Source organism: Bidens hawaiensis, unplaced genomic scaffold, assembly GCF_021521415.1.
Source record: "Bidens hawaiensis isolate Kalapana, Puna unplaced genomic scaffold, B.hawaiensis_p1.1 tig00013865_1, whole genome shotgun sequence".
NCBI classification, from domain to species: Eukaryota; Viridiplantae; Streptophyta; class Magnoliopsida; order Asterales; family Asteraceae; genus Bidens; species Bidens hawaiensis.
In genome coordinates, this window is record NW_027492185.1 from 559,580 (window position 1) to 574,448 (window position 14,869).

Here is a 14,869-nt window from a genome sequence, read left to right on the forward strand (position 1 = left end):
GGTCGTTATTAAAAGAGAAAAGCTTACCCAATTACGCACACTTGTTATATTAAAATGTAATTCGTTTGGTGAAATTTATACATCTTGTGCGTCAAATATAAGATGTCTTTTTTTATTGGAGTAAGAGAAGATAAAAGATAATTATAAACCAATTATTGAAATCAGATCTAATTTTTTTAACGGTAAAAAAATGCTGTTTACGGTGAAATATGAGGAACTTAATCTATGTGGTTATCTTATTTACTTGTTGGTGGTTGTGGAAAGTTAGGAATGATGTAATATTTATGGGTGATAGATTGGAAAATATTAAAGTTAGCACATTTTCTTGAATCAAACACCAAGATACAAGCTCTAGATTGGTCTAATTGATGTATATTTGATTGTTCTTGGATGTTGTAGTGGGGTGTGATGTTGCTTTGTTTTGTTCCGCCTTTGGTGTTTGTTGTTTGTAGTTGGTTTGCACTTTATTGGGTCTAGCCATTTGCTATGTTTCTTATTATAGGTTGTCTTTTTTCTCAAAAAAAAAGTTACAATAGGGTCTTTTCAACAACGAAGATGCATCTTGCTTTTTTTTTTTTAAATCCAAAGAAACGTAGCTGATTTTATCATCTCCATTACCACTCTCGTTCAATAGGATTTATTATTGAAAGGATTATTATACCGTTTTCTTCCAAATAAACCAAAATGATGATGAGAAAACTAACTAAAGAGTTTTTTTTATGAGTCGTATGACTTGCAAGGATATCAGATAATAAAAAAAATACACATGCAAATTTATACATGGGGTTACCACAATACTCTACTCTATAATTTACATAATGCATCTCTCACCTATCACGCTAGTCATCTCATATTTTCAAATCAATGCATATGTGCATATACATATTATACCCTCGTGTATCATGTGCTATACATACATGATACATACGCACGTACATACATACATATTATGTGCCATATACATGCATAAACATGGGGAATATGAGAAGATATAGTCATAGTCTTTAACAAACATATTAACTATTTGTGATATAAATGCTTTTCAGAAAAAAAACTATGATATATTCTTATAAATATTTAAATTTGTGTAGAAATCAAAACTTGATCAATAAGTTTTACGTGTAACGTTTTCCAAAATTTCAAATTATATTAAAGTTGTCCGCTGTCTTTAAAAATATTTCTAACTTTTAAAACGATGATCTGTAATGATTAAGGGCTTATAATTTATATGATTGATGACATGATTGTTCAAATATCTTCATTTACATATAAAAGTATTACATGCTTTCTCTTTTTTTTAGTACTTTTAAATCACTTTAATTGAGTTAAGATTGATATAAAATAGCTAATGATGATTTTAACTTTTAATTTGAAGAAATCAAGTGAATTACTATTGACCAAAACCAGAGTTTTCTCAAAATTATTAAATGATGATTTTGTATTATTTAAAAAGTAAAATAGTTCAATTAGTCGTGTCGGTGTATTTATCAAATTATAAATCTAAAAGATGGGTTCATATCCAGCTCATCAATGACGGCGACATTTTGTTGTTGAAAAAAACTCATGGTTGGAAGCCGTCACAAATTTCATTTCTAAATATAGAAATGTGTATATAAAGTTGTAATTTGATTAATTAAATATATCAATTTATGTCGGGTTGACGAGTATAAACTCAAAAAATTATTTATGTAAGCATATTAACCCTAACTCGCAAACGTTTAAATTATGTGATCTAAACACGACTCATGTAATCTATTTATAAATGTGTCAAATAGGTTAATAAAAAATGAATAATGAAGGGTTGTAAAAAATGGGTTAAACAAATTAGTGGCGTATCTATACAAAAACCTCAGTGTTAACGTTCATTTTTTTACCGTATTTCATACAATGTAAACAAAACAAAAATAGAAACACGATAATAAATAAATTTAAATACATCGATTGAGTGTAGATTTCTCCTTTTTGGTTTTTGAAAGCTTGAAATCGAGTCAATACATCCTATTCTGTTACTTTATCAAACACTTTTTATTCGACCGTACAAATTGAAGCATTTTTCAAATACTCATCACCCATTCATTTGCTCAAATATGTCGGGATGCGCTTCATTTTAGAAAAAAACATATTTCAACCGATAAAAAACACTAGCTTCAATATTCAATAAACCAAAGGAAAAGTGATGTGCTTTCCGGTTTCGACTATTACATAAGTAAAATCACATATTCCGCCCAATTTCACAAATTTGTCATCTTCCTTTAAAGTGTAATAAAATGTCATAAAATCACCCAAAATACGTCATCTTTCTTCATTACTCAAATCATTTGGATTCATCTCAGAAAATGTCACTACTTAGATATGTTAAACTTAGAAAACGAATCACAAAGATTTACATTAAACATATTTTCTATCAAACTAGTTGAGACTTCACTGAATCTATTTTCAAGTTTTAAACCAAACAACGAACAGAAAACAAATATGGTTAATGGGTTATTAGGTTTAACTGGTTTGGGCTTTAAACTTTAGTTAGGCTTTAATTGGTTTGAACTTATAATTTGGTTGGGTTTTAAACGAGTAGGGGAACATTATATTTTTTTCATGAGTAGCTAAATACGAAAACCGATATATATATATATATATATATATATATATATATATATTTGCAGTATCAACGAAAAGTTAAGGGGAGCGGAGGCTACCCTTGCCAAGCCTACAGGTTTGCCCCTAAAACAAATCATAAACGTGTAAGCGGATTAGGTTTTTTTTTTAAGTTAAACAGGTTTGCGGGTCGACTTGTTTAAATAAATGGGTTAAAAAGGTTAGCCCACACACAATACACTTTATTAAACATGTGTAACCGAATATTTAATAAACATGCTAGATATATCCATCCAAATTTTGATCACTTTAATGTTTATATGCACTTTTTTTTCCTTTTTTTTAAACGACTATATTTTTGCACTACAGAATTTGAACTCATAACTTCCTATTTTTTTAAAATGTTCGCTACTTGTTTAAAAAATTGAAGCAAACAATCCACATTATATAAAATATTTGGTTTTAGTATGTGAATCTCTAACGTTAATAATCGAAAATAACAATTGTATACAAATATGTCATTCGTTTCGTGATCTATATCATGCATAAATCATTTGTTTTAGTCTCTAAGTTTAGTAATCAAAATTTATGTAACCATATTCTTATAATAATTGTATGTCTAAAAGTTAAAAAAAAAACAAGATTGAAATCAATGCAAATATATGGTTCCACCCATAAAATAAAACACAAATTAAAAGAAAACCAAAATAAATTTTATTAAGCACAACATTTGAAATATACAGTCATATACAATACTTTTAACGTTGTATTAAACAAAATACGTACAACCAAGCTAGCGATTCATAGTTCCTTGTAGCCGTCTTCGTAACTAAAAGGCAAGGGTACCGATTTAAAAGCTCGAAATTTCCCAACATTGTTCAAATGCTCGTTTTCAACCCTGAAAAAGTTCCATAAACCGCGACGAATTATCTCTAAACTAGCAACTACGAATAGCATTGTGCTTCGATGGAGCCAAGGAGCTTCATGGAAATCTAAAACCGATTGCATCCATGCGAGTCGCAGTATAACATTCATCACCTACAAATTCATCAACAATTATAATAAGTATAATCCAATTAAACCAAAGATTATAAACTCAGCTTTAAATGAATCAAATCTACATCAACTAATATATATTACCATTGCTACAAAGTAGATTGATTTGTTTGGTAAAATGAGTTTATCTCTTAACCAAGGGTTCTCGGAGTCCTTACGAAGAAGACCCCAATCCTTCACCATATCCCAATATGTGGTATAAATTGTAGCCACACCCGAGCTAGACGCGGCTATGACTCTCATAGCCGTTCCTCTCCTTTGAACATAAATTGTTCTTGTTACAACCGCAGCAATTGTCGACAAGTACTTGAGCCCATTCATGCCAGGACCATAATCTTTCTGTTCAAACACTTGTCTCATGCACTAATCCACAACAAAGTGTTACACCAAATATTACAATACCAAAGCTAAATAAAACTATCCAACAATATGTATGTGAAGTTCAGTTACCTGTAGGAATCGAAACCAGTATGGAATAACTGCGATAAATATAAAAAACATCTCATAAACATTGCTTTGGTTACATGTGTTTGATCTCCTCTTGAAGTCTCCCCATCCGTAGTAGCATATATAGAATTCCACATTCCTGAGCAACTGGACCTGAAACACGCATTATTAAGTTTGAGCTCGACTCGTTTGAAACCTAACACGAAGTCAACTAGTCGAAAATCAATTACCTGACTAGTCAACTGATCGCCCAAGAAGAAATCCGGAAAGGTAACCTTATAAAGAGGTGCACAAATACAATGCCATAGGCTCACTATGAGAAAGAACCGGCTTGAGCGATACATGATGTTAAACGGACAAATTGTTACCAATAATACAACCTACAAAACAAAATTTAGAACTACTTATCAAGTTGTATAGAATATACAAAATGGTAAACTAAGAGATTCTTACGGTGACTAAACCTAAAGGGACCAGTTCGGTTAAAGTTGCGAAACTTTGAGTTGTTTCATCCATTTCCATTTCAAGATTTGAGAGCACGGCTGCAAAAGTGAGTACTAACAGACCAGAGCTGAGAAGTAGGATTTCTTTATAACCCAATTCTGTATTCGGTTTGAACCCAAAAATGTATGCATAGTTGACACGATAACGCTTCCAAAAGTATATGTTGGCAGCGTACATCAGCATATGTAACACAATGTATACAAAGAAACTGTATAGTGGAAATATGTTGGTCATGTATTGGTTGCGACCTGAACTCTTGAGAAGATCCCTTGCGTGTATTGTTAAGATGACTGCCACCGCAAGTGCTATCGAGCAGCCAACGAAACAGCCTGTATCGATGAATTGCACATCACAAGTTAGAAACGATTAACATAAGTTGTTTGGATTAAAATTTGTTTTTGCACCCACAACTTACCCACTAAAAATGTTACTCGATGCTTGTCTCTTTTGGCTTTCGGCCTTATATCACTCATTCCTTGCCTTCGATTTGCATTGGCAAAATGTGTAATAAACGCGGATTCTACTCTTTCAATGAGTTTAACAACCTGAAATAACAAGAAAAATCATAACTTTTTTCGTGATCTCGACACTAATATAGGTGTCTTCATAATTTGGTTTGGAACCGACTAAATTAAAAACCGAATCAAAACCCTTTAAAACCAAAGTTAGTTGCATATTTTGTTTTTGAAGAAACCGAATTGGGTTTTTTGTTTTAGATGTACGAATTCAAATAATTGTTATTTCAATAATAAAAAAATGCTATATTCGATTGAAATCGAACCACTCGGTTTTGAACTTCCTGAATTTGGTTCAACTCAAATTAAATAAATCGAGCAGATGATCAACCTGACTAAAGCACAATAATTTCTTATGTTACCTCATCAGATTGGCTCAAGTAAGAATTATTAATCATCTCTAAATAAGCTTTTGATGCATTTCTTGATGTGACCTAAAAGAATAACAATGTCAAAACTTGGCCCACCTCATTAACACAATATAGTATCACAATCAAGAATTTAAGACCTTGTCATACTTCTTCATGATCTTGGAGAAAGCCAGTTGATTCAAGTAACTGTTAAGATCAAACAAAAAGTAAGCATAAATCAATCAGTATCACTATTATGTAACCCCTTTCTTTACTTTGTTATTTAACTTGTCACATCAGTTATATTTAAGGATTGTGATGCGTTTAGCCAATCTATATAAAATACTCACCAGTAGCTTTTCAAAAGCCTAAGCTTTCGATGGAACTCGACGAAAGCTTGTTTCAGTTTCGTCTGTGCACTTTTGAGCTCTTCTTTGTTGAATGATAAATTAGCCTTCGTCCCATCAAATATGGTTTTTAAGGTTGACATCGCAGATTCTGACGTGACATTCATCTTTACATGATTTAGAATCTCCAAAGAAACCATCTTCGTGTGGCCCCGTTCCTGTTTTTCTTCATGTTCCATAATCCCCTCCAATGGCAATCCACCTAAAAACTTTCTTAGATTAGTAAGATGCGTAAAGTAAACAACTAGGGACGACAAGTCTTGACATGACCCGAACCCAACACACGGGTCGACTAACACGACCATCTAACAAACAAGTTAGGTTGTGTAAACGTTCAAGGAACGATAAACATGTGTAAAGAAGAAGAAGAAAAAGAAAAGAGATAAATTTTTATTATCTGAAAATTACAATTACAACTGAACAAAAAAACAAACACAAACTATATATACACACACACCATACACGACTGTATATGTACATACATATACGCCCGTATAAGAACATACACGGGCGCATATGTACATACATATACGCCCGCATAAGAACATACACGGGCGCATATGTACATACATATACGCCCACAGGTTGACCCAAATTTATGTATATGCAAGTGAGGGTTGAAATGTTTGACACGAATAATAATATAGGTGGGTTCAAGTTGCATATTTCAATCCGTCAGCCCAACACAATTGTCACCCCAGTAAACAACCCATGTTTTTTTAACTATGTTGATTGACTACCTGAATTTGATGGTGTAGGTGAACTATGAAATTGAGGATCACTTATTCTAACTTTAAGAGCAAAAAGAGCATCCATTTGTTTATTCAACTCCTCAGCCTCCATCTTCACCTCCTCCACCTTACCTCTATAGAAACCAACAACTTTATTAAACTCATCATCAAGTCTTCTAAAGAACACAACCTCATTCTCTGCTCCTTCCTCGGACGACCGGAAAAACATGGTTTCGTAGTTCCGGTTGTCCGATGATTGCTCATCTTGTTGTATCTCACTTACAAGAATCACTTCATCCTTGTTATTTTTCTCATTGTAACTACCAAACCGATTCGTCAGCCCGCTAAATGCTTTATAAAAATGTCTTTTCAGCAACTTCCCTGTTCTCGGAGACGTGTATGGTGAAGATGTGGGATTTGGCCGCCTACGTCGAAAATTCAAGATGTCTTTCAAGATTGTTTTAAGGTAGTTGTAGTTCATGTAAGCTTCCTCCCATTCCGGCACCATTTGTGAAGCAAACTCCTTCCCGAATTTCATTTTAACTTTGGTTACAATAATATGACAGGTAAACGAGTAACAAAATGTCACAAGTTTTTTGAGTTTGAAGGTTCCCAATAGAATTTTTGGTTTTGACTCTTCAAATTGAAGTGATTGATTATGTTTATTTAAATGCCAAATTAAAGAGCCGGTGATTGTGATGCCTTTTAACGGTTTTACAAACATCTTGTTACCCATTTAAGCTTTACAGAAACGGACACTGGAGAACAGTTGGATGGTCCATCCAATATGAAAATGACGCTAGTGGATATTGTTTCATTCTTTTGTTATTGTACTAGAAAACTTCGCGTTTTTATTTATTTTAAAGTTTTTTGAGATAATTTTAATTAAGGGAAATGAATACTTAATCGTTTAGACTTAAAAAAATCACATCAAAACTAGTCGAACATGATCATTACTTAAGCTTTGAAACCGCGTGGTGAATACAATACAAGTCATTGGAACTAAGCCTTACAAATTTCAAACGTGACCCTTTTCTAAAATGTTTTTGTTTAATGTCTAGAATTAGTTTTAGCGAATTTTTGATAACCTACATAGTATGTAAAAAAAAATTTTTTTCTTAAATTCTAAGTATTTTCTTAGCTAAAATGTTTGTAATTAATTTTAGCTAGCGAAGTTCATCTTACAGTTATAACCTTTTAAACGATCGTGTATTTCTTAAATTCCAACTATACCATCACGACGTGACCTTTCGATATAAACTATGTTTAAAACTAAGTATGGTAATATGAGTTGTTATACCTTCTCTGTTTTATTATATTTCATTTGGTGCAACACTCTTATCATTTCGTTAAACTAATTTACTCGCGTTTTATGTTTTTATTACATCTAGCGGCAACATTTTTTTTACATTTAAAACATGATTTATTTTTAAACTCTGAATATGTCGTTGCATCATGTTCACGCATTTTGATTTTTATCAACACGGCGTAAATTTTATTTGAACCACACGCATACAAGTCATCATAGCTATATAATTTCATTTTTGTATATGAAGTAACACCATTTTATGTAACAAATTTCAAAACTTTTTATATACATTTACACATCAATTTATTCTAAACCTAGCCTTATAAATTTACCAGCGCGAAACATGGTTATACATCTACATCTACTAGTGTTTATCAAGTACAACCGTTTAAATATTCAGTCATATACGATATCTTTTAATTAACTTGAAGTACAAAGAAAATACTTATATCTTCAGAAAGGAAAAATGAAAAAACCTTAATCATATCACATTAAGTTTAAGTCGTTTAAATAAATCAAATTGAAGCTTAACATTTATTTGATGGTTTGTGTACTAGTGAATCATATTTCCTTGTACCCGTCATCGTCGTAGCTAAAGGGCAAGGGGACCGATTTAAAAGCTCGAAATTTCCCAACGTTGTTCAAATGCTCGCTTTCCATTCTGAAAAAGTTCCATAAACCACGACGAACAATCTCCAAACAAGCAACAACGAATATCATTGTGTTTCGATGGAGCCAAGGAGCTTCATGGAAATCTAAAACCGTTTGCGTCCATGCGAGTCGCAATATAACATTCATTACCTACAAATTCATCGACAATTATAAGTATCCAAAACCTAAGATCTTGTAACATTCTAAATATTCTAATATTAAATAAAGAAAGTTGTGTTAAGTTGTCGGGCGTTAAATTATTAATTAGTATTAAATAAAGAAAAGTCATGGACTTGGATTAATTAAGATGGATTAAAAAGGGGTAATGAGCCTTAGGTCCATGGGCTTTAAGGGATATAAATATCCCTTAAACCATCCTAAAACCCTAATCCTCATTCCATCTTCCATATTTTCCTACACACTCAAAAACAAACACACACCTACACTTATACACGGCCGAGAGAGAGAGTGAGATCCAAGGCCAAGCAAACGTGATTCTTGATAGATCCTTCAATACACAAGATAAATACAAGATCTAAAGGTCCATAACCAAGACCAAACGAACCCGTAAAGGTATGTCTTTTACCTTAAAGCTTACGTTTTTATAAACGTTTAGTCTTGAAACTTAGAACGAGTATAGATCGGATGTAAATGAAACGTAAAGTTGCGAACTTGATGCTAAAACGAACTCGTTGGACCTGCAAATATGTGCGGCTCGTGTAAAATGAACCCTAGATCTAGTATTAAACGTTTAAGCCTAAAGATCCAAACTTTATGCTTTTCTGGGCCAAGTTTTACCCGAAAAAGACCATGGGAATGATCGCGGGTCTGTTTAATATCATATCCAAAGATTTCATGCTGAAACGGAGATGTTTTTGGGTCAAAAATCAAACTCGTAGCGGCTGCTAGGCAACTTGCCTGCTGACTAAGTTCGCTGGCTATAACTTCGCTTGTTGGTAAGTTCGCCTATCAACAACTTCGCCAGCTGACCAAGTTCGCTTGAAATAAGTTCGCCTGGTTCTTAAGTTTGCTAATATATATATATATATATATATATATATAAGTTCGCTACCGGTTAACTTCGTTGCTTTATAAGTTCGCTATTGGTAAAGTTTTAAGTTCGCTTACATTTATGTCCACTCATACATAAAAGGTAACGAATTAGATAGCGAATCAGACTTAATTCGTTATGAAGAGTGAGTTAACGAATTAGAAAATAAAATAAAATCCTAATGAAAAATGTGTTAACCCAATTCGCTAAGACCAAAGTAACGAGTTAGAACTTTGAAAGAATGTCAGAACAGTCCCTGGACTTAGAAAAAGAATGAATTAATTACAATTAAGCCCTTGAACTTTTTAAGCTAGTAAATTAATAATGATTCAAAATTCTAATGGAAAATGTGTTAAGACAGTTAATGGAAATAAAATTTTTCCAAGCTCGACCCCAGCCAGGGGCTCTGCCTCTTGGACCCTGCTAGGGGCTGCCGCCCCTAGACCCCGCTGCCAGGGGCGCTGCCCCCGGACCCCCGTTCGTTGTGGGTAATAACTAAGACTAGAATGATTATATGAGTAGTGATAGTTAATTGATACGTGTAATTATTATACAGTCAGCCGTGCACAACTGAAGAAAGGGGATTACCATTAACGGTGAACGTAACCGCATTCAGGTGAGTTTCTAGCCCCATTTCCTTGTTATGATTTCAGGGATGTGTGCATACTCGATGTGATAGTTAATACACTTACCTTAACTGGTAAGTGTATGCCTTATATGGTTTATATGTTATGTATGTATATCTTAAATGTGAATGAAAGCTTGTCGGTATGTGAACGATCTTCGGATATTGCACATGCTAACAAGGGAGGCATGTTTATGATAGATGAATGTGTAAGATAGATATATGTACAATATATGAGTATGTATGAATGATTAAAGAAGGTATGTATGTTACGGGTATGTGAAGACGGTATGTACGAAGATGAAGAAAGAGGGACCAGACCCTAATAATATCTGAGATAGAAGGGACCAGACCCTAATAATATCTGAGATAGAGAAGTAAAAAGGGACCAGACCGTAATAATATCTGAGATAGACAAGAAAGGGATCAGACCCTAATAATATCTGAGATAGACAAAGGAAAGAGGGACCAGACCCTAATAATATATGAGATAGAAAAGAAAGGGATCGGACCCTAATAATATCTGAGATAGAATGAACAGTAATTAAATAGTATGAAAGTAATAATGTATGAACGTACGTATGACTTATGTAATAAACGTAAATTAGTAAAGTCATTATTATGTATCTTCGGATGCATAATTGAAGGTAAGTGTATGTATTCTATAATGTGTGATTAACTAGAACTCACTCAGAGTAGCTGACTTTTAGTATGCACGCAGGTGAGTAGAATGAGGCAGATAGCTTGAGGAGGACACATGGCAGAGTTGGGCGAAGCTGGCATCTGAGGATTTTGCTATGATGTTTTATTTTAAGTAATGTTTTAAAAGACAAAATATGGATGCTTGTAATGAATGGTTTAAGTTTTTATATTCCGTGAATATTTTTATTTACTCTGATTATTAGAACTATGTTGATAAATAAATACAACACCAAAATAGGGCTACCGGTAACGGGGCCTCACAGATCTATTATAAACTCGTTAAGTCACTAAATGAATCAAATTTGCATGAATTCATATATATTACCATTGCTACAAAGTATACTGATTTGTTTGGTAAAATGAGTTTATCTCTTAACCAAGGGTTCTTGGAGTCCTTACAAAGAAGACCCCAATCCTACACCATATCCCAATAGGTGTTATAAATTGTAGCCACACCCGAGCTAGATGCGGCTATGACTCTCATAGCTGTTCCTCTCCTCTGAACATAAATTGTTCTTGTTACAACCGCAACAATTGTCGACATGTACTTGAACCCATTAATGCCAGGACCATAACCTTTCTGTTCAAACACTTGTCTCATGCACTGATCCACAACATAGTGTGTTACACCAAATATCATGATACGAAAGTTAATTATCTTTAAAGTTGATCTACTTTCAGTGGCGAAGCTTGGACGAGTTCGCCGGGGGGCTGGACTCAAATGTATTTACAAAAACTAAAAACGAGGGGGGGCGGCCTCAAATTTTGGGCCAAAAACAGTTATATTTACACTACACATACAAATTTTTGGGCGAAAAATGGTCAATTTACACTATTGCGCGGAAAAACAAGAGGGGCGGGGCCACCCCGGGCCCTAAAGAAGCTTCGCCCTTGCCTACTTTGGCCTTATATCTGATATTGATAATAACATACATGCCATTAACTTTAATGACCATTTTGAAGTTTTGTCATGCTGATGAGGAGATAATGAAAAACAGTATGTTAGAAAATTGTCTATTAAGAAATGTTTTAAATATAAGTGTGAAAACGTGTGTGACACCAAATAAAAATTATAGAACTTGGTAAGATGTTTGTGAAGTTCGATTACCTGTAGGAATCGAAACCAGTATGGGATAACCGCGATAAGTATATAAAATAACTCATATATATTGCTTTGGTTACATGTGTTTGATCTCTTCTTGAAGTCTCCCCAACCATAGTAGCGTATGTAGAATTCCACAGTCCTTTAACAGTTGGACCTGATACACGAAATATTGCTTAAAGTAAGCGTTTAAAACATAACATGTATGTAGTTAGACGGTGAATTACCTGACTAGTCAACTGATCGCCCAAGAAGAAATCAGGGAATGTGACCTTATAAAGAGGTGCACAAACACAGTGCCAGAAGCTCACTATGAGAAAGAATCGGCTTGAGCGATACATGATGTTGAACGGGCAAACCATGACCAACAAAACAATCTACGAAACAGAAATTAGAACTAGTTATCATACATGCTCGAGGAATTCATGACAGTAAAATTGGAAATTCTTACGGTGACTAAACCTAGAGGGACCAATTCGGTTAAAGTTGTGAAACTTTGAGTTCTTTCATCCATTTCCATTTCAAGATTTGATAGTACAGCTGCAAGAGTGAGAACTAAAAGAGCAAAACTGAGAAGCAGGATTTCTTTATAACCCAATTCTGTTGTCGGTTTGAATCCGATGATGAAAGTGTAGTTGACATGATAACGCTTCCAAAAGTATATGTTTGCAGCATACATTAGCATATGTAATACAATGTAAGCAAACAAACTGTATAGCGGAAATCTGTTATTCATGTATTGGTCACGACCTGCACTCTTGAGAAGATCTCTGGCGTGTATTGTCAAGACGACTGCCACCACAAGTGCTATCGAGCAGCCAAAGAAACAACCTGTACTCATAAAATGTGTGCACGCCATAGATTAACAATAGCTTCTTGCAATGTTTTCCAAGAAAATAGATCAAAATATGTTTATATATGCAGGCACAACTTACCAACAAAAAATGTTACCCGATGCTTGTCTCTTTTAGCTCTTGGCCTTAGATCACTCATTCCTTGACTTCTATTTGTGTTGGCAAAATGTGTAATAAACGCAGATTCTACTCTTTCCATAAGTTTAATAACCTGAAAAACTAGAAAATTAATATTAACTTTTGATTAATATGCAAATTTAAAGCATGATAATTTCTGATTTTACCTCATCAGGTTGGCTTAAGTAAGAACTTTTAACCATCTCTAGATAAGCCTTTGATGCATTTCTTGATGTAACCTAAATGAATAACAATGTCAAAACTTGAACCCCCCCCCCCCCCGGGTTAATTACTTTATGATCACAATTAAGAATTTAAGACCTTGTCATACTTCTTCATGATCTTAGAGAAAGCCAACTGATTCAAGAAACTATCAAGCACAAATAAAAAACTTATTAAACATAAATCGATGAATATCAATTTGTTTTTAACTCCACCCCCTCTATTTTCTAGTTACGCCTTACCCTTTAACTTGTCACATTTCCTTCTTTTCACTGTAAACAAAAAAAACATCTTATTTTGCGTCTTCAACGATGAAAAGTTAGGGGAATGAATACGTTTACCCAACCCGTATTAATTAAAAACTTACCAATAGCTTTTCAAAAGCCGGAGCCTTCTATGAAACTCTATAAAAGCTTGTTTTAGTTTCGCCTGCGCAGTCCTAAGCTCTCTTTTGCTGAATGATAAATCAGATTTTGTGCCATCAAATAGAGTTTTCAAGGTTGATAACACAGACTCTTGTGTAACGTTGATCTTTACGTGGTTTAGAATCTCTAAAGAAACTATCTTTGTTTGGTCTCTTTCCGGAGTTTCTTCAAGTTCCCGAATCTCCTCAAATGGCGATAACCTTTAAAAAATTTCCAAAAATAGTAAGATCTATACTTAAACAAGTAAACAACCCATGTTTTTTTAATCATTTTCTTGAGTGATTAATTACCTGAATTAGGATCACTAGTTCTGACTTTAAGAGCAAAGAGAGCATCCATTTGTTTATTCAACTCCTCAGCCTCCATCATCACCTCATCCACTTGGCGTTTGTAAAAACATATTGCTTTATTAAATTCCTCATCAAGCCTTCTAAAGAACACAACCTCATTCTCTGCTCCTTCTTCGGACGACCGAAAAAACATGGTTTCGTAGTTTTGGCTCTCCTGTGGTTGCTCCACATGCTGTATTTCACTTACAAGAATCACTTCATCATCATTACTTCTATCATTGTAACTATCAAATCGGTTCGTTAGTCCACTAAAAGCTCTATAAAGTAAGTGTCTTTCCAATAACTCTCCATTTTCAGGCGACTGGAGCGTTGGAGATGTTTGCAGTCGTCGGAAAATCAAGATTTGTTTCAAGATTGTTTTAAGGTAATTGTAGTTCGTGTAAGCTTCCTCCCATTCAGGCACCATCTGGGAAGTGAATTGTTTTCCAAACTTCATTATAAGTTTGTGTTCTCAATTCACATTAAAGGGTTTGCTTTAAAAATGACAAATAATAAGTCTGTTTAAATACATTCATGGTCTTATAGTTGTCTTATTACGTACCCAGTCAAGCTTTCCAGACATGGACACTGGCACACCGGCAAGGGATGAAAATTCAAAACATGCAGCATTTTTTTTATTTTAAATTGTTTTCAAAATAGTATTAAGTTTTGAACTAATATACGTCATGTTATATACAACTTATTCAATAATAATAATAATAATAATAATAATAATAATAATCGTCGTCTATGCAAGAACATAAACATGATCTAGCAAATTTCAGGAATCTATATATTCTAATAAAAGAAAATAATTGTAGATACATTTCACTTAAAGTCATTCCTAGCCTAAATTTCTCGCTTAAACTATTCTTATATT

At 33.7% G+C, this 14,869-nt stretch overlaps 1 protein-coding gene and 1 pseudogene across 1 annotated transcript; both read right to left on the bottom strand.

The window, feature by feature from the left end:
- Positions 1-3,283: 3,283 nt before the first annotated feature.
- On the bottom strand, positions 3,284-7,263 carry LOC143545177 (phosphate transporter PHO1 homolog 9-like). The gene is made up of 10 exons (XM_077037107.1): positions 6,612-7,263; positions 5,815-6,073; positions 5,623-5,671; positions 5,477-5,548; positions 5,015-5,144; positions 4,549-4,928; positions 4,326-4,475; positions 4,099-4,248; positions 3,733-4,011; positions 3,284-3,630 (listed from the first exon to the last, which is right to left on the bottom strand). Exons 1-10 carry the CDS (start codon positions 7,138-7,140, stop codon positions 3,394-3,396), a joined length of 2,235 nt encoding a protein of 744 aa, XP_076893222.1. The 5' UTR covers positions 7,141-7,263; the 3' UTR covers positions 3,284-3,393.
- Positions 7,264-8,470: 1,207 nt separating this feature from the next.
- LOC143545178 (phosphate transporter PHO1 homolog 9-like) lies at positions 8,471-14,489 on the bottom strand (annotated as a pseudogene).
- Between the last annotated feature and the right edge of the window lie 380 nt (positions 14,490-14,869).